The 25,012-nt window shown below is 51.3% G+C and overlaps 1 protein-coding gene across 3 annotated transcripts; it reads right to left on the bottom strand.

Annotated features, from left to right (window-relative positions):
• Nucleotides 1-589: 589 nt before the first annotated feature.
• Nucleotides 590-24,314, bottom strand: PLIN3 (perilipin 3). 3 transcript variants are annotated; one of them, XM_033854610.2, is made up of 8 exons: nt 24,219-24,314; nt 21,571-21,652; nt 17,589-17,787; nt 17,340-17,422; nt 12,320-12,617; nt 6,169-6,368; nt 4,246-4,371; nt 590-1,390 (listed from the first exon to the last, which is right to left on the bottom strand). In XM_033854610.2, the coding sequence occupies exons 2-8, from the start codon at nt 21,634-21,636 to the stop codon at nt 1,046-1,048; spliced, it is 1,317 nt and encodes a 438-aa protein (XP_033710501.1). In that variant the 5' UTR covers nt 21,637-21,652; nt 24,219-24,314; the 3' UTR covers nt 590-1,045. The 3 variants fall into 3 exon arrangements, with proteins under 3 accessions (XP_033710501.1, XP_033710503.1, XP_033710502.1); XM_033854612.2 differs by having other exon boundaries at nt 590-1,387; XM_033854611.2 differs by lacking the exon at nt 24,219-24,314 and adding an exon at nt 21,789-21,922.
• Between the last annotated feature and the right edge of the window lie 698 nt (nt 24,315-25,012).

Below are 25,012 nucleotides of genomic sequence, written 5' to 3'. Positions count from 1 at the left end.
GGACATCTTTGGGGGTCGGCCTGCCACACGGTTCCCCAACATGGCCGGGGAGGCCCAGGACAGGAAAAGCAGCAGGCTTCTCGCTTCTGCTGGCTGAACAGAACACGACACGGGGGTAAAACTCTGGCACGTGGGCGGGGGGAGATGAAAGACCCCCACTACCTGGTTCTCTCCAAGCCGAGCAAGTGTGGTGAGTGCATCTCTGACAACCCAGACAGGCCTTGTCCGAGGCACTGGGTACAGACCTTCAGGTCCGGCCCTGTCCCGTTCACGCCCTTGGGAGCAAAGCAAAGAAGGGGCTGAGAAGGTCACACAGAGACTCCAGAGTTGTTTAGCTGCTGAAAAATAAACACACACACACACACACACCTGGACACACACACACACACACACACACACACACACACACCTGGACACACACACACACACACACACACACACACACACACACACACACACACACACACACACACACACACACACACACACACACACACACACACACACACACACACACACACACACACACACACACACACACACACACACACACACACACACACACACACACACACACACCCCCCTGGACTTAGCTGCAGGTAAAATTTATTAAGGCAACACTGAAGCCCCACCAGGCAGGCCTCACCCCCTTCAGCTCTAGAATGAGTATCAGCTGCTCTACCCCTAACCCCATCCCCAGGAGGCCCGCTTCACAGAAGTCCAAGTCCCTTAGCTCAAGGCTGATATCCAGGAGCCTTGACGTAGAAAAAGGAGTGGATATAAGAACTATATTCCTGGTTTTGGAGGAAGAAAAAAAAAAGCTTTGGAACCTTCTAGAAAAAAAAATTTTTTTTCCTGGAAATCTCGTTCTAATGATCGCTGTGATGCTCAGGACATGCTTCCTCCAAGCTCAGACAGGGTGAGGGACTGGTTGGTTCTGAGGACCTCGGTTTCCCAAGGTGGCAGCTGAGGTGAGCTGGAAGGGTTAGAGACGTGTGTTCCCAGTGAGGGGTCCCGGGCCCTAGGAGCCTCCCTCCTGCTTCTCCTATTTCTTCTCTTCTGGGGCCTTCTCGGTGATTCCGGGGGCAAAGGGTCCCACCAGCCACGTGATGGGCGTGTTCTGGGCCACATACTCCACCACGTGGTCGAGGGCCTCTCGGGCCCTGGCCACCTGCCCGCGGCTCTGTGTCAGGATGCTGCTGGACAGGTCCTTGAAGGAGTGGATGCCGGAGAAGGTGGCTTGGAGGTCCTCCACCTGGCGGCGAGCCTGCAGCGCCTGATCCTTGACGTGGGCTGGCAGCCCCTGGAGGCTGGAGCCCAGCGAGGCGCAGGTGGTCTGCAGCTGCTGGGCGACGTCACGGAACATGGTGAGAGTCTGGGACTCAACCTGCTGAGAAGGGGTGGAGGGTGACCATCAGGGCCCTCTGAGTTGGGGGGTAACTGGACCCAAAGCCCGGGAAAGAGAAAATGGGGGTTCTACCACCCACCTTGGGGAAAACCTTTCCCCAGGAGAGGATGTCGAGCACAGGTGGTTCAGAATATGGGCTCTTTGGGGCTTCCCTGGTGGCGCAGTGGTTGAGAGTCCGCCTGCCGATGCAGGGGACACGGGTTCGTGCCCCGGTCCGGGAAGATCCCACATGCCGCGGAGCGGCTGGGCCCGTGAGCCATGGCCGCTGGGCCTGCGCATCTGGAGCCTGTGCTCCGCAACGGGAGAGGCCACAACAGTGAGAGGCCCGTGTACCGCAAAAAAAAAAAAAAAAAAAAAAGAATATGGGCTCTTTGAGTTTCAAACTGTGTGAGATAATCACTGATCAAATTGAAAAACAGGTATAGAAAAAAAAAAACAGGTATAGACATTTTTCCAAAGAAATATGCAGATGGCCAAGAAGCACGTGAAAAGATGTTCAACGTCGTTAATCATCAGGGAAGTGCAACTCAAACCCACAGGCAGATACCCCCTCACCCCCATGCTGGGGAGAAACTGGAACCCTTGTATCTTGTGGTGCAGTCACTTTGGCAGATGGTCTAGCAGTTCCTCAAAATGGTAAACTGTAGAGTTACCATATGACCCAGCAACTCCACTAGGCATCCACCCAAGAGAAATGAAAATACACGTCCATGCAGACTTGTACACAAAGGCTTAAAGGGGTGTTACTCACAGTAGCGGAAAGTGGAGACAACCCAAATGCCCATCAACTGGCAAATGGAGACACAAAAGGTGGTCCATCCACACACGGGCACATCTCTCAGCCATAAAAAGGGGTGAAGCACCGACACTCACTACAACGTGGATGGACCCTGATAACACGATGCTCAGTGAGAGAAGCCAGACACGGGACACACAGGGTGTGATTCTGTTTACATGAAATGTCCACAGAGACAAAGTACATTTGTGGTTGCCAGGAATGGAGGAGGGTGTGGAAATGGGGCCTGACTGCTGTTGGGGAGAAGATCTCCTTTGGGGGTGATGGGGATGTTCTGAATTACAGTGATAGTCACACAACCCATGAATTGTATAATTTACATGGGTCAATTGTACCGTGTGTGAATTATACCTCAAAACTTTTTTAAAGTACAAGATTCTGACTTTTATATCTCCATAAAATTGTTTTTGTTGGTTTTTTTTGCGGTACGCGGGCCTCTCACCGTCGCGGAGCACAGGCTCCAGACGCGCAGGCTCAGCGGCCATGGCTCACGGGCCCAGCCGCTCCGCGGCATGTGGGATCTTCCCGGACCGGGGCTCGAACCCGCGTCCCCTGCATCGGCAGGCGGACTCTCAACCACTGCGCCACCAGGAAGCCCAAATTGTTGGTTTTTTTTAAGTGTAAAAAATGAGGTGTGGAAGAACTTTCTAGGCAGAAGTTGTAAGCAGTGGGGGAGACTGCAGTTGAGATCGGGTCCTTGAAAATTCGCCGGGGCCGGGGAGGAGATCAAAGCAGGCTGGGAGGCAAGACTTTGCCCTGAGCCTGCTCACCTGAGGACTCTGGCTTTGGACCTGGCAGGGATGAGGTGCCGACAGAATCAATATCTATTTTCTGGCTGCTGCGTTCAGCAGTTGAGGGGGGAAGGGAGACGGTTTTCCGCGGTTGGGGTCTGAATGCTGAACAGTTTTGCATTTATAGAGACATTCACCATACCTTATAAATATTATTTTTTAGCACTTACTATGTGCCTTACATGTCAATGTGTGTGTGTATAAAATAACTCACATACCAGAAAATTCACCCTTTTAAGTGTACATGTTTTTAGTACGTTGACCAGGTTCTGCAACCAGCACCTCTAATTCCAGAACATTCCATCACCCCAAAAGAAACTCCCTCTCCATCCCCCCTCTCCCAGCTCCCAACAACCACTAACCCACTTTTTCTGTGTCTATGTATTTGCCTGTCCTGGACGTTTCCCATCAATGGAATCACACCCTGTGTGTCCTTCTGTGTCTGGCTTCTCTCACTGAGCATCGTGTTCTCAGGCTGCAACCACGTTGCAGTGAGTGTCAGGGTTTCTCTCCTTTTCGTGGCTGAGTGATGTTCCCGTGTGTGGAGGGACACATTTGTTTGTCCATCATCTGTTGATGGACATTTGGGCCGTTTCCACTTTTTTGGCTGACGTGACTCATGCTGCTGTGAACATGCGTGTTCATTTCACCTTAACAACCTGGCAGACGGTCCTATATCCCATTCACAGATGGGGAAATCGAGGCCCAGAGAGGTAAAGCTGAGAAGCTATTGTGCTAGGATATTATGAGTCCCTAAGAGAGAGGGACTATGGTTCAGAATGAGGCATGAGAATTGTCTAAGGCACTGATTCAGTGAAAGCTTAGATGAGTGACAGCACAGGTGGCAAAAGTCAGGGCTCGTTCAACAGGCCAATGCCTGGGATAGATTGGAGGGGCCAGAGCACGTTAGTGAGAAGCTGACACTCGGAACCGGGCAGGTGAATTTGAAGGATGTGACGGGACACTGGGATGGGGCAGGGAAGGAGTCAGGACTCAAGTAAATGGGACATGGCTTAGAATTCAGCAGGTTGAGACCCATCACTATCAGGCGTCCCATGGTTCAGAAGCAACGTCTATACCCAAGAGTGGAAATCCAGGCAGGCTTCCTGGAGGAGGTGTCATCAGGTCCCGAAGGCAGTTAATGGGAGGCGAGGCTGGGGAAAGCGTTCCGAGCAGGTAGGTCCATCAAGCAGAGGTGGGGAGAGGGAAGTCAGGGCCCCAGGTATCCCATGCTCCCCCACGGTGGGTACCTCTGGCTTGGCTGCATCCTCCTCTGGGCCCTGGAGCTGCTTCTGGTTCCAGCTGAGCCACATCTGGTGTAGTTTCTCCTGACCCTCCACTAGCTTCTGGTCGACACCCTGCTTGACGGTTTCCATCTGGAGCAGAGAGAGAGAGGGTGGCTGCCTTGGCCCTTGACCAAAACCAGCAGAGCGCATGGGAATCCACAGGAATCCTAGATGTGGGATTGCAGAGGGAGCGGGGGTGGTCCTTTCATCTGGGATGGGGAGAGAAGGGGGAGGCATACTGCTTTTCTCAGAATGTTTCCACAGGCTGTGGGTTTCAGGGTCACCAACATGCTTGTGCCCCGTGTGGTACTTACAAAGAAAGTGGCCACAGATTCTCTGCAGCTCCTCCCATCTTGCCTGTTTCTCCCCCCACCACCACCACCACCCCGCCCTGCAAGTGGGCCTGGCCACGTGACGGGCTTTGACCAATGGGACACAAGCAGATGGAGCCCAAGCAGAGGCTTAAAAAGCACTTGCAATGGAATATTTTACTCAGTCTTGAAAAGGAACGAGATTCTGACACTCACTACAACATGGATGGACCTGAGGACAGGATGCTCAGTGAGAGAAGCCAGACACAGAAGGACAAATACTGTCTGATTCCACTCACAGGAGGTCCCTAGAGGAGTCACATCCACAGAGACAGGAAGTAGATGGTGAGGGCCACGGGCTGGGGGAGGGGCTGAGGAGTGAGTGTTTCGTGGGGACAGAGTTTCAGTTTGGGAGGATGAGAAAGTTCTGGAGATGATGGTGGGGACGGTTGCACAACAATGTGAAGGTACTGAATGCCACTGAACTATACACTTAAAATCGGTTAAAAATTGGTTAAAAATGTGTGTTTTACCACAATTAAAATTTTTTAAAAAAGAGACAGGAGATAATACTGAGTAGAAGCTAAGCAAACAGGGAAAGAAATTAGAAATTTCCCTCTTTAGAGAACAGAAAAATTAAAAACTTCAGGGGGCAGGATTTGACTGCAAAGAAGCAGGAGGGAACTTTTTGGGGTGATGAACATGTTCCACATCTTGACTGCAGTGGTGGTTACATGTCTGTTTATATTTGTAAAATTCCTCAAACTGTATACTTTAAAAGGGGTGATGTTCATTGTATGTAAAATGTAAGTTATACCTCAAATAAAACTGACTTTAAACAAACAAAAAACGTGCTCATCCCGAGTGCCACAACTAGAGAGAAGCCCACGCACCGCAACGAAAGATCCCGCGTGCCGCAAAGACCCAACACAGCCAAAAATAAATTAAAAAAAAAAAGTGCTCACGTGCTCCCGCTGTACCTGGATCCCTAAGGCCACAGCCAGGGGAGAGCCTGAGGTACCCTAATGGAGGAGGAGACCAGACCGAGAGACCCAGCCTCCAGCCAACCTGTCATGCGCTGAACTGTGACCCCTCCAAATTCACAGGTTGGAGCCCTGACCCCCAGGACCTCAGGATGTGACTGTATTTGGAGATGGGTCTTTAAAGAGGTGATTAAGTTAAAATGAGGTCCTTAGGGTGGGCCCTAATCCTATATGACTGGTGTCCTTATAAAAAGGGGATATTAGGACATAGACATGCATGGAGGGATGACCAGGTGAGAACACAGAGAGAAGACAGTTGTCCACACACCAAGGAGAGAAGCCTCAAAAGGAACCACTGTGCCAACACCTTGATCTTGGACTCCCAGCCTCTAGAACTGTGAGGCAATAAACATCTGTGTTTAAGCTGCCCGGTGTGTGGGACTTTGTTACAGCAGCCCCAGCAAACTCATCCAGGGCCGCGGCCCCGTGAGTGAGCCCAGGCGGATGTGTGGGGAGGAATAAGCCACCAGGCTGCGGAGGGGTTTGTTGGCACACACGCTGCTGGCCAGCGCCCCCGTCACCGCGGGCCTCACCAGGCTGAGCGTCTGTGAGAGCTGTAGCAGGGCCTCCTGGGCCCTCTGCCTGGTGTTCTGCAGTTTTCCCAGAGAGTGTTCATAGGCACGCTGGCGCAGCCTCTCTGACAGGGAGCCCAGACGCACAAAGTAGCTCTGTTCCTGCCGCTGCTGGGCCACTGAGGCGATGTCGAAGCCCTCCAGGGACGTGGCGAGGCGGGCTGCGGGGGGAAGGCAGGAGAAGCACTGTGAAGGCCGAGTTTGTGCCCCGGGTCTGCAAGTGTAAAAGGATTTCCCTGCCTTGGTTTTCCCCATCTGCGAAATGGGTATGATAGGGACTGAATATCCCAGGATTAAGAGGCCTTATACTACGGACTTCCCTGGCAGTCCAGTGGTTAAGGCTCCACACTTCCAACGCAAGGGGCACGGGTTCGATCCCTGGTCAGGGAACTAAGATCCCACATGCTGTGAGGCATGGCAAAAAAAAAAAAAAAAAAAAAAAGGCCTGAGACTGGCGTGAGAGTCTGAAAACTACGGCCCTCGGGACAATCCGACCCATGAATACAACCGTCTATGTTTATTATATGTTGCCTATGGCTGCTCTCAAACAACAGAGGTGGCCTCTGGAATATGTGGCTTCTTAGCCTGCAGAGATTAAAATATTCATTATCTGGTCCTTTACAGAAAAAAGTTTGCCAATCCTGCCTGTATTAGCGCCTAACATATATTAATAGTGGCCAATCTTTCACAATGTTCTAGGTGCTTTGCGGGCATTCTTGTTAAATCATAACAGTTCTAAGAGGGAGACACCGTTATCCCATTTTTACAGACGGGGAAACAGGGACTCAGAGAGGTTAAGCGACTTGCCGAAGGGCACACAGCTGGGACGTCACAAATCAGGATTTGAAGCCAGGCCCCATGTTCTTAACCACGATACTTGACGGGAGGAGAAGTCTGAGCCATAGGAGAACCATCTTCACAGCCGTTAAGGGAAAGTCCAGACTATCTAGTCCAGAAAATACTCATAAAGTTACAAGGCAACAGGATGGAAATCCACCTGTCTTGATAATTTGATCCTATCTTATCCTGCTCCCTTTAGACTTTACTATAGTAGTGATAAAAGTTCGAGCTTTGTAAGTAACCCGATCTGAGTTTAAATCCGGTCCTAATAAATCACTGGCTTTGTAAGGCCCTATGGCAGGGTCTGCAAACTATAGCCCCTGGGCTGAATGCCACCTGCCTTTATCAATAAAGTTTTATTGACACAAAATCACAACCATTCATTTACCTACTGTCTATGCTTTTGTGCTACAATGGCAGAATTGCATAGTTGCGACAGAGACTGTATGGCCCAAAAAAGCCAAAATTATTTATTACCTGGCCTGTCAAGAAAATGTTTGCGGCCCCCTGGATGCAGAAGTGATTTGGCCAATAAGCCTCAGTTTCCCGAAATCTGGGGAATTCCCTGGCAGTCCAGGGGTTAGGACTCCGAGATTTCACTGCCTTCGGAAAGGCATGCAAATGAACGAGTGTTTAGCTGTTCTTATTACCTATTTGTGGTTTATCTGTTTATAGTAAGTGATAAAGTTCCCTTTCTAAAAGAATCTGGCAAAGTTGATTGAAAGAACAGCAAATAAACAGAACAGGGAGTACACATGACCAAGATAACGCAAGAAATGTGCTCTGGTCAGGCAGGAACAGTGGGGCTGGTCTGATGAGTGAGATCTCCACTTTAGCCACCTAAATATGCCTCTCCTTTGGATTGGGCACTGTTCCAGAAATGAAAGAAAGGGGAAAATCACGCAACAAAATCCCACATGGTGCCATCGACCCCTTGCTCGATCAAGGTAAGACTTCAGTCAGGGGAATTCGGTTGTTTCTATTGATAAAAAGAAATTTTCACATATTAAGATATAGATAGGGAAGTCATTCTGGCTTATACCTGAGTTAACTTGAATTTGATGCTACCTAAAATAGCCTTTTTGTGGCCTATCAAACCTACATTGTACACCTGCTTCAATTATTAAAGAAAAGGGCACATTGGCCAGAAGTAAAGAATGTCCATGTTCAAAATCAAGATTAAATGCCTCCCTTCCTGGGACACCAAAATGCTGGTCCTCCTTTGATGATAAGATTCCTTCCTAGGTGCCAAGGCCATACTGACTCGTGTACATGCTGGTCTGTTCCTTTTTTTCTTTCTTTTTTTGAAACCTTGAAGAAATGTAACCCTGACTTGTTTAATGTTTTTTGTTCTGACAAGATAAAAAACTGCTGAAAACTCTGCTTCTCAGGAGCAGTTTCTCAGAGTTATCTGGGAAGCAGGCTTCCGGGGTATAGTCCTCAGTTTGGCTCAAATTAAGCTCTTTTCTCTTCTTATTATTGGCTGTTTATTGATTTTCGTTGACACTATAAACATTAAAAATTTTGGAAGAACATACTCTTATCCAGGGATTAATAAACTTTTTCTGTAAGAGGCCAGTTCAGTCAATATTTTCAGCTTTGCAGGCTCTACTGTGCAATTAATCAACTCTGCCATTGGTATTCAAAAGCAGCCATAGAGTAAATGTAAATGAATGGGCGTGGCTGTGTGCCAATAAAACTTTATTTACAAAAGCAGGCGGTGGGCCGGAGGTAGTCTAACATAGTCGACTGGGGGACAAGGATGTCACAGAAGGGTCATTTCATGATGACATTTTAAAAACTGAACAAAATAGATAACCAACAAGGACCTACGGTATAGCACAGGGAACTATATTCAATATCTTGTAGCACCCTATAATGGAAAAGAATCTAAAAAAGAATAGATATAACTGAATCACTTTGCTGTACACCTGAAACTAACACAACATTGTAAATCAACTAAATTTCAATTTAAAAAATTATTTTAGTTAAAAAAAATGAATTACAAAAAGATTAAAAAATAAATTAAAAACTGAACAAAACCCCCAAACACCTGGGACATTTAGAGGCAGCGAAAATAAAAGCTGGAATCTTGGGAAAAACAGACTCTGCCCCATTCTCCCACCAAAGGCAGGTTTGCAAAGACTAAACCCAAACCAGCAACATTTTGAACCCATCCTAATGGCCAGAACTTCTCCACAGCCCTCTGGGAACCCAGGAGCTCTGCCCTTGTGAGTGAAAGCAGCTTTGTTATTTAGGCCAAGGATGTCTGGCAGAGCCTAGGCATGTCAGAGCAAGCTGGCAGGGCCCCTGGAGGGGGCGGTGCCCTTGGCAAAGGGGAGAACTGGGAGAGAGGGGGAGCAGGGCTGTGCTCCCGCCCCGAGCCCACGAGTAATATCCTAGCTCTAACATAGCACCTTTACTCACAGACCTCCCCAGTACCTCAAGCACCACTGTGCACAGTGATTTCACCCTTAGTGGATGGACACAAAGGAAAGGGGAAAGTCAAAGCTGCTCAGACAGACCTGTTCTCTGAAGTGGCTCCCAGGCTTGCTTCACAACCTGCCTCCCAGCAAACCCTGCCTCTCCCCCTACTTTTGGGGGCCAAGACCCATAGCTAAGTGTGACTTGGTCTGAGCACTACAAGAAGCCAGCAGGCACTGAACTTGGGATACAGGACGGAAGACATCAGCCAGGTCCCTTCCTTCAAGAGGTTTGGAGTCAGGTATTGAAAACACAAAGGACAAGCGACACGCGATGCTCAAGCCACACACTGCAGGGCTTAAGATCCTTTGCCTGGAACGTCGCCCCACTGGGAACACTGTCCCATCCTGCCCCACCAGGAACCTCACCCCACCTAGAACATCGAGGTTCTCCAGAGAGCAAGGGACCATGACTTTCTGCCGAGGATTCCCGGGGAGAATCATGGGGTCTCAGAGTCAGCTCAAGGAGGGCTCCAAGCAATCGAAAATAATAGGACAAGTGAAGCGTCAATAAAATAAATACCTCGGATCGCAATACGTTGTGTTAATCTTCGTGTTCAAACCTATAATGTAAAGACTCACTACGCACTCTTGGAGGGTGCTGGTGAACCAGCCTGTGATGCCACAATAAATAAAAAGGGGGAACGTTAACTACTTGCCCTGCTTTTCCTCTATAAACCGTACCTTGGGGTAATCAAGATTGCAACAGAGAACTTTGTCCATGGAAGTTTTCCAGCTAACAGCTAGAACAGTGACACGTTGCAATCCCAATGGGAAAAGAGATTAGAGATAATGATTAGGAGCTGTCTACCCATGAGGGAATCACGATTCCCTTTTTTTTTTTTTTTTTTTGGCTGCACCGCGTGGCTTGTAGCATTCCCCGACCACCAGGGATCGCACCCACGCCCTCGGCAGTGAAAGCGTGGAGTCCTAACCACTGGACCGCCAGGGAATTCCCATGATTCCCTTTATATGAAGTTCTAGAACAGGCAAAGCACTGGTTCTCACCTGGGGGTGATCCTGCCCCCAGGGTATACTGGGCGATGTCTGGGGACATCTGTGGTTGTCACAATTGGGGGTGCTCCTGGCATCGAGTGGGTGGGGTCAGGGAGGCTGCTCCACACCCCACAGTGCCCAGGACAGCCCCCCACAGAGGATGACCTGACTCCAATGACAGTTGGGAAATTCTGATCTAGTCTGTCGTCATTTCTTTCCAGTCATCCCAAATATTTGGCATCTCATTCAAACAAACCAGCTCTGGGTAAAGTTGGCCGGAGCCGAGAGGCTGCTCCCTTTGGACGGAGCATGGTGTCTGGTTACACGTGGCCCTCGTGGGCCCTTGCTGCTGTGGGCACTGGAGTCTGCAGCTGCTGGCCAGGCTGGAAGTTCCCAGTACGTATGCAAAGGAAGGCCGTGTCTAGAAGGCGGGGTCAAGGCCAACCCCAAGAGCCATGGGTATGAGATCATGAATAAGACTGGCTGCTTTGTCTCAACACTTTTATCCCCAGTTTGTCTATTTCTCCTTATTCCTACCACCACCTGGTCCAGCCCCATCACAGCTCACCTGAACCCGGATTCCCCTGGCTCCCACCCTCTCCTCACCCAGAGTCTATCCTCCCAAAAGCAGCCACCAGAGGGCGTGAGTGAGTGCCGAGTCAGGCCCCGCCGCCCCCGCCCCCTGCCCACAGCCCTCCAGGGTCCCACCTCCCTGGGGTAATAGCCCAAGTCCTCCCCGTGGTCCACAAGGCCCTGCACGACCTGCCCGATCCCCTCCCTGCCCTCCCCTCCTCCCTCTCTCCCCCTCGCTCACTGCTCCAGACACACGGGCCTCCTTGCTGTCCCTCCGTACACCAGGTACGCCCCTGCACCCGGGTCTGTGTTCCCTGTGTCTCTTCCCTGACATCTGCACAGCTCATTCCCTCCCTCCATGCACGACAGGGAAAGGTCACCTCCTCAGAAACATCTCCTTAAATCTGATTTCTGAACACATTAGACTTTAGGTTCTATGAAGGCAGAACTTTGTTCACTGACGTATCCCTAGGACCTAGACAGGGCTTGGCATACAGCCAGTGCTCAAGGAACATTTGAACAAACAAATATATGCCTAGGGTGTGGTGGGGGAATGATAGAGAAGAGTTTGAGTGATTTTATTTGGGGATTTCAGCACCTGCTAAGTGCCAGGCCCCGTTCTAGACTCAGAAAGGACACAGCTTCTGCTTTGTGGAACTGACGACCAGTGCTGAAGAGAAAAATCAGAGCCGGGCCTGGGGAGAGGTTTCAGGACACAACATGCATGAGGGACGGTGCAATTTTAGAGGCCTTATTGGGAGGTGGCATTTGAGCACAGAGCTGGAGGTAGAAAGAACGAGACATCTGGATGTCAGGGCAGAGTTCCTGGTAGAAGAAACAGCCAGTGCAAAGGCCCTGGGGTGGGAACACGGTCCAGGATGGGCAAGAAGGCTAGTGTGCCTGGAGTAGAATGAATGAGGGCAAGCAGCTAAGTACAAGGGAGCTTCCAGGAGGATTTGGGCTTTTATCCACGGGAGGTGGGAGGCTTGGAGGGGCCTGACTTGAGTGCTCACAGGCGCCCTCTGGAGGCTGCTTCAGGGAGGACAGGCACCACAGACCAGGGCAGAGGGAACGGAGCTGGTCCAGGTGGGCTAAGATAGACACGGGAAGAGGGGGCAGGGATGAGATGACAGCATGTGATGGACTGACTCCTCGTGGCTGAGAGGGACCACACGTCGGGTGGTCTGGGGAAGGGTCCCAGCCCTGTGGGCTGCACTCACCAAGCTCAGCGTCCGTCATGGGCAGGTGGTTGTCTACCCACTCCTCCGATTTGCCCAGCACCGTGTCCATCCCGCTCAGCACCATCTGGCCCACGCGGGAGCCCATGACCGAGTGGACGCCACTGGTCAACATGGACTTGGTCATGTCCACGCCACTCTGCACAGCACCCCGGGTCACCTCCACCGCCTCGGTCACCCGGGAGGCCATGGTGTCCCTGGCGCTGGACACGGTGTTGGACACAGCTTCTCGGGCTCCCGACACTTTGGACGACACGAGCTCCTTGGTGTCTGCCAGGACCTACGAGAAAGGACAGCATCAGTATCTCCGTCCTCCCTTTGTACCTGGGTACCCCCACCCTGCACCCTCGGCCGAAGGGAGGAGTTCCAGCTCCAGGATGACCCTGAAGGGTGAAAGCAGTTAAGATCATGTGCTCTGGAGCCGGACAGCCTGGTTAGAGTCCTTGGCTTGATATATCCTAGCTGTGTGGCCTCAAGCAAGTCACTCGACCTCTCTGGGCCTCCACCTCTTCTCCCATGGTGTTATGGGCTGAACAGTGCTGAAGCGCTAACCCCCAGCACCTCAGAATGTGACTGTATTTGGAGATGAGACCTTTAAAACAGTAATTAAGGTAAAATGAGGCCATTAGAGTGGATCCTAATCCAGTCTGACTGGTGTCCTTATACAAAGAGATTAGGACACAGACACGCACAGAGGGATGACCACGTGAGGACACAGGGAAAAGATGGCCATCTACAAGCCAAGGAGAGGAGCCCCGGAGAAACCAGCCCTGCCGACACCTTGTCTCGGAATTCCACCCTCCAGAACTGTGCAAGCGTGAACGTCTGTTGTTAGGGGTAATTGTTACAGCAGCCCTAATCGGCTAAATCACAGGGTTAGACAGTGCTTGGCTCGAGCACTGAACCTGTGTGACACCGGAAACTAGCGACATCCCTAGAAGGGACCACTCCAATCCTGTACTAAGAACTGCAATCCTGTTTCAACAGGTAATCAGTATGTTAAGTCCCTCAGGACAGCACTACTCATCCAGGGTGTTTCTGCCCCCAGGGAACATTGGGCGGTGTCTGGGGACATCTGTGGTCCTCACGACTTGCTTGCGGGGGGGAGGGGCTCCTGGCATTGAGCAGGTGGGGGCCAGGGATGCTGCTCAACACCCTACAGCTCCTGGGATGGCCCCCCACAGAGAATGACTGGCTCCAGTGTCAGTGGTGCTGAGGGAGAGGGACCCCGCTTTAGAGTGAGACGCTCAGAGCTACACTAAAGCAACAGGAGGGGAATTCCCTGGTGGTCCAGTGGTTAGGACTCCGTGTTTCACTGCCGAGGAGGCAGGTTCAATCCCTGGCTGGGGAACTAAGATCCCACAAGCCACATGGTGCGGTCAAAAAAACCGCAAAAGCAGGGCTTCCCTGGCGGCACAGTGGTTAAGAATCTGCCTGCCAATGCAGGGGACACGGGTTCGAGCCCTGGTCTGGGAGGATCCCATATGCTGTGGAACAACTAGGCCCGTGTGCGCCACAACTGCTGGGCCTGCGCTCTAGAGCCCACGAGCCACAACTACTGAAGCCCGCACGCCTAGAGCCCGTGCTCCGCAACAAGAGAAGCCACCGCAATAAGAAGCCCGCACACCACAACGAAGAGTGGCCCCCGCTCACCACAACTAGACAGAGCCCGCGTGCAGCAACGAAGACCCAATGCAACCCCAAAAAAAAAAAAAAAACCCAGGGGCTTCCCTGGTGGCGCAGGGGTTGAGAGTCCACCTGCCGATGCAGGGGACACGGGTTCGTGCCCCGGTCCAGGAAGATACCACATGTCGTGGAGAGGCTGGGCCCGTGAGCCATGGCCGCTGAGCCTGCGCGTCTGGAGACTGTGCTCCGCAAGAGAGAGGCCACAACAGTGAGAGGTCCGCATACCGCAAAAAAAAAAAAAAAAAAACCCAAAGCAAACAAACAAACAAAAATAAAGCAACAGGAGGGATTTTATGCACATGCCCAAATAACCAAACGTTTTGTCTCCATTAACTGCCAATTTAACACGTTGACTACCTTAAACTCCCCATTGTAAACTGGTGACGTGCCCAAAACATCAGAGCATTTTGTGGACCCCGAAGCTCGTATCAAGACGTTAAGAACCAACACTCAGTGGCGGGCAATAAATTGGGTGATTGGGATTGACGTATACACGCTGCCATATATAAAACAGATAACTAGTAAGGACCTACTGTATAGTACAGGGAACTCTACTCAATACTCTGTAATGGCCTATATGGGAAAAGAACCTAAAAAAGAGTGGATATATGTATAACTGATTCACTTTGCTGTACCCCTGAAACTAACACAACATTGTAAATCAACTATACTCCAATGAAAATTAATTAAAAAAAAAAAAGAACCAACACTTAGTATGTTCTCGGCCTTCAGGTGATGAACCCACTTCAGCAAATCTCCAAGACACAGGAGTGTACACATTCCCCAGAAGAGAAAGCAAGGCCAAGAGAGGCTGAACAGCTTGTGTTGAGGGCTGTCCAGCTGCTAAGGAGCAGAGCCTGAATTTTAACCTGGTATTTTGATTCTCCTGCCTGTAACCCTGACTGGTTAAAAGGGGTCAGCAACTTTCTCCAGGAAAGGCCAGATGGTAAATATTTTCAGCTTTGCAGGCCAGAGCGTCTCTGTCCCAACGACTCAAACCTGCCGGTGTTCAGGCAAAAGCAGCCAGAGACGATGCGTAAGCCACTGTTTGCCCATAAAACATTATTTACAAAAGCAGGCAGAAGGCCAGATTTGCCCTCCTCTGGACTAGCTTTGCATTGCATCCTTGGAGAAGCCGCTTCAGCACACAGTGGGTACTGCTTGATCCATGCCTGGTGTTCTTGAATCTAAGTCTTTAAATAGATCTCTACCCACAGAGCACTCTGGAAAGTTAAAAACCATGCCCCCTCCCATCCTACCCTTCTAAGCTGGCGCCCCTCTTAACACCTAAACCCTCCTATTCATGGGAATCAGTCACTTTTTGGGGGGAGAGGGCACGGTTGTCAGATTTGAACACCAGCCCTAAGCTCACTGAGCACACAGTGGGGCTGTCACGTAGCTCATGCTGGCCCGGGTTCAAATCCCAGCTCTGACAACACTGTTGTCCCACAGGACCAGGGAGAGCTACCTCATTCTGAAGGGGAACCTCACAAGGCCCAGAATCAGGAGAGCCTCCCACGATGGGAATTCCCTGGCGGTCCAGTGGTTAGGACCTGGGGCGTTCACTGCCAAGGGCCTGGGTTCAGTCCCTGGTTGGGGAGCTTAGATCCTACAAAATGCAAGGCAGGGCCAAAAAAAAAGAAAAAGAAGAGAGCCTCCCAGGAAGTCAGGAGCTCAGAGCTCCCGCTCTGTTGGACAACCTTGTCCAATGTCACCCTGAGCTCATCACGTCTATAAACAGAAGGAATGCTGGCCTGGTGACACCGGCAGGACAGGAGGAGAATGCAAGCACTCAGCCCTAAGGAGGTGGCTCCTGGGCGATGATTCTCCATCCTTCTTTGGATGTGGCCATTTTCACCTTCCACATGCCCAACTTGTTAACATCCTTTGTGGTAAGACATGGGTTCAGGTTCTGTTCCAATTCTCCCCAGCCCACTCCGATTCTGTGTAACGGGGCTGCCCTTGGGGGACATATCGTGGTCCCTGGCAGACAGGAGGCGCTTGAGAGCTAGCGAGTGAATAAGCTGCCTGACAAAGTAGGTGGTCTCAGCAGAAAGCCTAAGGGAACCGGAGGAGTGGCTGGCGTGTCCCACTGCCCCCGACCTATTTCCGGTGGGAAGATTCTCAACGTGAACAGATTTGCCTTAGTGCGGCACTTCCGTCCCACCAGGAAAAAGGGGCGATGAAGTACGTGGGTGTTTAATAAGCATCTCCTACATGCCAGGCTGTATGATGGGCACTTGGCACAGCAACAGACAGTCTGTGCCCGCATCCCAGCTGGGGAGACAAATAAGCAGTTATGTAACACACTGTCTGAAACGTTTTTTAAAAGTTAATGCATGGGGCTTCCCTGGTGGCGCAGTGGTTGAGAGTCCGCCTGCCGATGCAGGGGACACGGGTTCGTGCCCCGGTCCGGGAAGATCCCACATACCGTGGAGCGGCTGGGCCCGTGAGCCATGGCCGCTGAGCCTGCGCATCCAGAGCCTGTCCTCTGCAATGGGGGAGGTCGCAACAGTGAGAGGCCCACGGACCGCAAAAAAATAAATAAATAAAAATAAAAAAAGAGAATAATCTCAATGTTAAAAAAAATAATTAAAATAATTAAAATTAGTATTCGAGTTCCTCAGTCACACTCGCCACATTCTAAGGGCCCAGAAGCCACATATGGTTGTTGGTTTCCATATTGGATGGTGCACAGAAAGAAGGTGTACAGAAAAAGTTCTACTGGGCAGAGCTGAACTGGAAGGACCTTCTTTAAGAGGGAAGGGAAGGCCTCTGAAGAGGTGAGATTAGAAGAGAGTCCCAGAATCCTGGTCCATGAAGAAGGAACAGCAGGTGCAAAGATCCTCGGGTAGCACTGAGATGGGTGTGTTCACTGTATTTGCTTTCCCTGCTTCCCTGGTATGAAAGTTCCATGAGGGCAAGGACTCTGTTTCCATCACCGTGTCTGGTACCTATGGGCGCTGATGTGACTAACAGGAGGATGGAGGCCAGCGCAGATGGAATGGAGCAAGTGAGGTGGGCAGGGAGGGCAGAGAGGCAGCGGGGCCAGATCTGGCAGGGCCATGAGTAAGGCTTTAGCTTTTGCTCTGCACCAGCTGGGAGACACGAGGGGGTTTAGGGCCCATCTGGCTGGTGTTCAGAATGCTCCTGCAGCTGCCTGGTGGGGGTCTGGGGACAGACAGAGAAGGGGTCAGGGAGGAAGCTGTCCCACTCATCTGCTCTGGTTAAGGTGGGACCACAGACTGGATACCTAGGCAGGCCCCCGTCTCAGCTGAGCATCCCACCCCCCTCACCTCCCCCCACTGGCGGTCACCTTCTCCGGTGGCTGCTGCAAGATGGGCAGATTCTCCTCCAGTTTGTCCAGCCCCCTGTGGGCGTATTCACTGGCCGATGTGACTGCGGAGCAGCGGGGGGCGGGGAGACAGACAGCTGATGTTACCGCGCATGCGCATCCCTCCAGGGTGGGAAGGTCCTCAGCCCACCGCCCGCCTCCTCCTCCGCCCACCCCGGCCTGGGAAATAGCCAGGAGGGGCGGGTCCAGGCTCTCCCAGGCTTCACTCACGCTGAGGCTCCAGTTTGGACAAGATGGGCTGCGCCCCGCTGACGGCGACCGCTGTGAGGGTCTTCACGCCCTTCTCGGCCGCGTCGCACACAGTCTTGACGTGGGGGTGGCTCTCCTTGGTGGACATGTAGGTGGCGGACACCATGTGGCAGGTGGAGCTGATGAGCGGCATGCCGGCCACGCGGTCCACCACGCTGGGCTACGGGCAGGGCAGCTCAGGCCAGGGAAATAGCTCGCCTCCCCTCCCTCGCACCCACGCGGTTGCACAAGTCAGGAACTCTGGGGTTCCGCCGGGCACTTCCTGTATCTTGGTCCCCACAGCCCACTTGTTTGAACATGACCTTGCCACCCACCGTGCGCCAGGCAGTGACATGACACAAGAACCCCATTGTCCTGGAGCTCAGGGTCTACAACTGAAGCCAGGAAACTACGGACCCCTGGGGGCGAAGTCCCGTCCACCGCCTGATTTTTTTCTTCTTGCCTGTTTTTTTTTTTCCTAGCAGCACTATTGAAATCTAGTTTACACGTCATAAAATTTCACCATTTTGAAATGCACAAGTCAGAAGTTTTTAGTGTATTCACAAGGTTGTGCAACATTCACTGTCTAATTCTAGAACTTTTTCATCACTCCAAAATGAAACCCTGTCCCCACTGGCTGTCACGCCCCTGCCTCCCAGCCCCTGCTAACCATGAATCCACTTTCTGTCTCTGGATTTGCCTGTTCTGGACATTTCACACCAATGGAATCACACATGTGGCCTTTTGTGTATGGCCTTTCACCGAGTAACATTTTCAAGGTTCACCACGTAGTAGCGTGTCTCAGTGCTTCATTCCTTTTTTAAGAAAAGTGTGGCAGGGCTTCCCTGGTGGCACAGTGGTTGAGAGTCTGCCTGCCAATGCAGGGGACACAGGTTCGTGCCCCAGTCCGGGAAGATCCCACATGCCGCGGAGCGGGTGGGCCCGTGAGCCATGGCCGCTGAGCCTGCGCGTCCGGAGCCTGTGCTCCCCAACGGGAGAGGCCACAGCAGTGAGAGGCCCACGTATCGCAAAAAAAAAAAAAAAAAAAAGTGTGGCAAAGTACACGTAACTTAAAATTTACCATTCAAATCATTTTTAAGCGCACGTCTCAGTGGTATTAAGTACATTCACACTGTTGTGCAACCACCCACCATCTGTCTCCCGAACTTCCTCATCTTCGCAAACTGAAACTCTGTCCCCATGAAACACTGACTCCCAAGCCCCTCCCCCAGCCCTTGGCCCCCAACCATCTACTTCCTGTCTCTATGGATTTGAATCCTCTAGGGACCTCCTGTGAGTGGGATCACACAAGATTTGTCCATTTGTGTCTGGCCTCTCTCACTGACCATATCTTCAAGGTTTATCCACATTGCATTGTGTGTCAGTACTTCATTCTGTTACATGGCTGAAAAATATCCTATGCTACCTGGTTTTGTAAATAAAGTTTTATTGGCACATGGCCACACCCATTCATTTACATATTGAATATGGCCACTCTTACCCTACAAGAGCAGGACTGAGTACTCAGGACAGGCCTTCTGAGCCTCAGTTTCCAATCCATAAAATGGGAAGTCATTTCTGTCCTGAAGGAGTTGCAAAGATGACCCGTGTGAAGACGCAGGCAGAAGACTTAACTCTCACAGGGGCTATTTGTAGAATTTGTTTTAGCTCACTTAATCGCCAGTCCCAGGAGACTGGGAATATTATTCCAACATTATGGAAGGGTAAACTAAGGCATGGAGAGGCTAAGGAAGTCACCCCCCACCCAAGATCACAAAACAAGCCAGTGGCAAAGCTGGACCTTGGACTCAGGCAGTCCTCCTCCAGTGTTTGCCCAGGAGGTCTCTTCAGAAATGAATGACAAACTTACCACACAATCCAGCAATTCTGCTCCTAAGATTCTACCCTAGAGATAGGAAAACACACGTCCACATAAGACTTGTACATGAATGTTTGTAGCTGCCTATTCACAATGGCCAAGAAGTGGAAACAACCCAAATGTCCATCAGTTGGTGAATGGATAAAGAAAATGTGGTCTAAAGCATGTTTTTAAAAATATATAGTCTCCAAATGGCTAACAGGTACAAGAAAAGATTCTCCACATCACAGATCATTAGGGAAATGCAAGTCAAAACTACAATGAGCTACAACCTCACACCCCGCACTCGCTGGGATGGCCACTATCAAATGAACAGAAATTAAAAAGTAATGGTGAAGATGTGGAGGAATTGGAACCTTTGTATGATGTTGGTGGGAATGCAAAATGGTGCGGCCATTATGGACAACATTATGGTGATTCCTCAAAAAACTAAAAGTAGGGACTTCCCTGGTGGCACAGTGGTTAAGAATCCGCCTGCCAATGGAGGGGACACAGGTTTGAGTACTGGTCCGGGAAGATCCCACATTCTGCGGAGCAACTAAGCCCGTGTGCCACAACTACTGAGCTTGTGCTCTAGAGCCCGTGTGCCACGACTACTGAAGCCTGCGCGCCTAGAGCCTGTGCTCTGCAACAAGAGAAGCCACCGCAATGAGAAGCCCGCGCACTGCAACGATGAGTAGCCCCTGCTTGCCGCAACTAGAGAAAGCCCGTGGGCAGCAATGAAGGCCCAACACGGCCAAAAATAAATACATTAACAAATTTATTTAAAAAAAGGCACTCCTGACAAGATCTACAATGTGGAAGAACCTTGAGGACATTATACTCAGTGAACTAAGCCAGACACGAAAGGACAACTACTGTATGATTCCACTTACGTGGTACCTAACACAGAAGGTTCTACTTTTATAAAATGATTCCACTTATTCTACTTACATGAGATGTCCAGAAAAGGTAAACCCATCAGCAGGAAGCAGATTAGTGGTTGCCAGGGGCTGGGGGAGAGGGGAATGGGCGTGACTATTAATGGATATGGGGTTTTGATTTGGGGTAATGAAAAAGTTCTGGAATTAGATAGTGATGATGGTTGTACACTGTGAATATACTTACTGCCACTGACCTACACACTTCAAAACAGTTAAAATAGTATATTTTTATGTTATGTGTATTTTACCACAAGTTTAAAAAAGGAACACGATAATTAATAAGAACCTAATGTACAGCACAGGGAACTCTACTGAATATTCTGTAATGACTTAAATGGGAATAGAATCTAAAAAAAGAGGGGATCTATGTATACGTATAACTGAATCACTTTGCTGTACACCTGAAACTAACATAACATTGTAAAAATAACTATACTCCGATAAAAATTAATTTTAAAATAAAAATAAATAAAAAAGGAACAAAGCACCACAGACATTACAATGCAGATGAACCTCAAAAAGATGACGCTCAGTGAGAGAAGCCAGATACAAAAGGGTCTCGTCGTGTATGTTTTCATTTCTATGAAATGTCCAAAATAGGCAAATGCACAGAGACAGAACCCAGGGGTTCCCAGGAGGAGAGAAGATGGGGAGCAACTGCTAACGGGTATGGGGTCTCTTTGGGGGGAGACGAAAAAGTTCCGGTGTGGTGGTGATGGCTGCGTAACTGGGCAGTTTACTGAAAAATCACTGCGTAGTTCTCTTCGTAAGGGTGAATTTTATGGTATGTGAATGATACCTAACTTTTGAAAAGCTGTTTATTAAAATGGGCTTTTATTTAAACTGGGGAAAGGAGGTGAGATGGAAACTGGCTTCCTAAAAGGAGGACCCTAAGAGAACCTGCAGAGACAGGGAAGGTCTGCCTGGGGGGAGCCGGGCAGTTTCAAACAGAGCTGTACCCCTGCTCTCCCAAGAGCCCTTGGAATCCCCAGCTCTCCCACCTCCACCTATTAGAGGGGCACCTGTTAGGGGCTAGTATAATGGCTCTGCCCAACCCACTCAGAAGGGTGTCTCTTGACCCCCGCCCTGTGCTGGCATCAGCTCCCTGCCAAGGCACCACCAGGTGGGAAGCCTCATCCCACAGATCTCAGAAATTCCTCACCTGCTGTACCGGTTCTTCCGCTGACACCTGGGTGCTGGCAGTGGCTTCTGTCTCGTTGGTAGACATTTCTCAGAAGCAGGCACTGTGAACAGAAGGACCAGTCAGGGTACAGCCTGCTCCTCTCTTCCCTCCAGGGGGATGTCCGGGTTCACACCTGCCCTCTGACCACCCCCGCCCCCAATTTCCTAGAGCCCTGCCTCTCAACTGTTGACACATACCTGTGAGCCTGTTCAAAACAGGTGCTGATTCAGCAGAGCAAAAGTCTAACAAGCTCCCAGCTGCTGCTCATGCATCTGATCCCGGGGGCCACACCTTAAAGGGCAAGGCCTGTGTGCGGCCCTCCAAGGGCTCACCTCTATCAATACTATGGTGCAAAACCCCTGTAGACGGCAATTTGTCGATTACTACCGGGTTTTAAGAGGCATCTTGCCTTTGACCCAGAAACCTCACTGCGGGGACAGTCCCACACTGGTACTGCCACGTGGACAGAGATGTGTGTACCTGTATTGGCCACAGACACTGGAAACAATCTGGTGGCCCAACAGAAGGGGACTAAAGTGGTAGCCCAGGGCAGTGGCTTAAGTGTGGAAGCTTACATGTAATTGACTGGGACCAAGATATTAAGAGACAAAAAGGTGGGAGTGGGGCTAAAGTTTTTGCTTGTATTTGACAGAATCTTTAAAGAGACACAGGAAACTGTTACAGTGGCCACCTTTCAGGGAGGAAGATCGGGTAGCTGGGGCAGGCCTCTGACTTTTGAGCCAGGTAGATAACATTACCTGTTCAAAAAAAAGTTAAGTTTTTTTTTTTTTTAAGTTAAATAAAAAAAAAAAGAGAGACTATTCCTGGCCCCTCTGCAGACAGTCAAGTCAGTCTCAGGGATGTGGGGAAGGCAAGGGAGGCTCCCTGGGTGAATCTAATGCACACATTTGCAGGCAAGATGGCAGCCACAGGTATGCTCCATTTTCCTGGCCAAATGAGATGAGACACCTAGAGCATTGTCAGATTAGATTTCAGGAGTCCCAGCTCCACCCATGCTGTGCTATTTTGGGCAAGGAGCTTCCTCGCCCCTAGCCTCAGTCTCCTTATCTGTAAAATGGGGCTAAACCTGCCTTAAGTCTGGTTCTCCGGGTCCTTTTTTTTTTTTTTTGGCTGCACCACGCAGCATGTGGCATCTTAGCTGACCAGGGATCGAACTCATGCCCCCTGCAGTGGAAGCACAGAGTCTCAACCACTGGACTGCCATGGAAGCCAGCCCACCCCAGATCATTCTGGGATAAGCCTGTGGTGAACCCCTGACCTTGGGTTTGAGCATTTCCTTCCAGACACCGTGTTTTGCTATCCCCCAAGTGGAACCCAGCAAACTGATGCTTTGAGAGCACCAGTTCTACAGTCCAAACTGGGTTCTAATCCCAGCTTTGCAACTCCCTAGCTGTGGGAGATTGGGAAGGTAGCACCCCCTCCCGCAGCCTCACTTGCCACGTCTATGAAATGGGGATATAACCGTTCCTAGCACAGAGTCCCTGTAGACCGGAGGAGAGTCTGGAACGTAGCTTGGTGCCTGGCACACAGTAGGTGCTCAATAAACAGATCCATTTCACACCACTCTGCCTGCCACAAAGAAATGGGTGAAACTAGCCAGGATTGAGCTTCTGCTTGGTACAAAGGTCCCCCAACTGGGAAGTGGGGCAAGGAGGCACACCTACCCCTAGTGATCATCACCTGACCCCTGTTCTTCCCCTTACCTTCCCTGCAGCCTGAGCTCACCTGGGCAGCTCAGAGGTCCTCCCTCCCATCCCTTTTGTCCATCAACTCCTTTGGAAATGGTTTAACCAAGGACACCCATTGCAGATGTCAGCACCCCCATTAAAGTCCTTGGGGTCAGCAACCTGCCTGCAGCTGGCCCCAGCAGCGAGAGCAAGAACTGGCTGAAGCTGGCTGGAGTCACGCAGTCGTCCAGCTGCAGCCAGGGAATGTGAAGATCCAACTTCCGAAGTTCCCAGGGACGGACCCCAGGCCTAGGCTCTGGTTTTACAAAGGTCCCAAGGACTCAGATAAGGGGATAGGCCTTCCCACCACCACTTTGTGCAATCCACTGGCCATACCCACCCAGGAAAAGGGGGCGGGATTTGCCCCAAGACCTCGCCAGGGTCAGCTGGGTGTGTCAGAAGATCAAGGGAGGGGCCGAGTCCCCAGGCGGCAAAACTATTTGGAAGGGAAAGGGCTTTGCTAGGCAGAGGGACTGCCCCCTGGTGCGGGGAGGGAGAGGGCCCGCTCTGAAGACCCAGAGAGGGCGGAATGGGCTGTGGCTTGCCTCCAAAGTGCGTTTGCAAAGCAAGAGTATGTGGTTGGGACTGGAGACTTAACCCTCCCCCACCGCTTGATACTGCCACTTCTAGGGGGCTCTTTCGCGCACCCCACCCCGAAAGTCCTAGATATTGAGAGAAGAGAGTCTGAAAGTCTGAGCCTGTTCCAGAAGTTGTATTTTTTGGGGTGGGGAGGTGTGCTCAGCCCAGGCTGGAGACCCTTCCCCAGGCCGCGAAGACAAGCAGAGCCCCCAGGAAGACCCTTCCTGCCCTTCCTCCTCTGGGGCACCCCAGGACTCGGTGGCCCCCGCCCCCACTTAATCGGGGGCCCTCGCCTCTCACCGTGGTCAACGGGACGTCCAGGGTACGGTGACCACTACTCCAAGGGCAGCTCCAAAACCGTCCTGGGCCAGCCCAAGGCAGGCTTTTATGCTTGGGGGCGGGCACCCGGGACTGACGGGCTGAAGGACCAATCTGGTTGGGGGGGCCGCCCGCCGCTAGGCCACGCCCCTCGCCCGGCTCCGGACGTTGGAGCAACAAGTGAAGTCCGGGAAGGGCTGGAATTTCGCGGGCGCGCGCCCTGCCAACTGTGCACCCAGTGGGCGAAACCTGTACGACGCTGGATCCAGCCAAGGGACGCCCCTCCCTGCCAGGGACCCTAGGAATTCGGCCCTGGGAGGTGAGTGCGATCCTGGGGTCCCCCGCCCTTCTTTCTCCAGTGGCCAGATCAAGGAGTGGGAACTCAGAGAGCATTGCGTGATGCCTCCTGCGTGTCAGGGGCCAGCCCTCCCCCCCTCCTCCCCCTCTGCCCCTCCTCCCCCTCTCCCCACTCCGCGAGAGGGTGATGGAGCCAACCTGGACCCAGCATTATGAGCAACTTGCCCAGACCAGCGTCACGCCACTTTATCCTCCCAACACTGTGTATATCCCTTTATCATCCCCATTTTACAGATGAGAAAACCGAGACCCAGAGACAGTCATCCAGGGACAGTGCAGGGGCCAACTCTTGGATCTCTGACTCCTGGATCAACCCCTTCCTGAAGGTGCTCACTTGGATTTTCACCACCCCCCACCAAAAAAAAAAATCCTTTATTCTCTTCGTCTATAAACCAAGATCTCAAACTCAGATGGCCCCA

The sequence above is a fragment of the Tursiops truncatus genome, chromosome 3 (assembly GCF_011762595.2).
Source record: "Tursiops truncatus isolate mTurTru1 chromosome 3, mTurTru1.mat.Y, whole genome shotgun sequence".
Classification (NCBI taxonomy): Eukaryota; Metazoa; Chordata; class Mammalia; order Artiodactyla; family Delphinidae; genus Tursiops; species Tursiops truncatus.
Note: the sequence above shows the minus strand (reverse complement) of the source record. Positions and strands in the feature narration are given on the sequence as shown.

What these genes read in the sequence shown, in the direction of transcription:
- PLIN3 (XM_033854610.2), bottom strand. Translation starts at nt 21,636, where the DNA reads ATGTCTACCAACGAGACAGAAGCCACTGCCAGCACCCAGGTGTCAGCG. An exon ending in CATGACGGACGCTGAGCTTG is followed by an intron (nt 6,369 to 12,319) that starts GTGAGTGCAGCC and finishes TTCCCCCCGCAG; the next exon opens with CCCGCCTCGCCACGTCCCTG. An exon ending in TCTCACAGACGCTCAGCCTG is followed by an intron (nt 4,372 to 6,168) that starts GTGAGGCCCGCG and finishes TCTCTGCTCCAG; the next exon opens with ATGGAAACCGTCAAGCAGGG.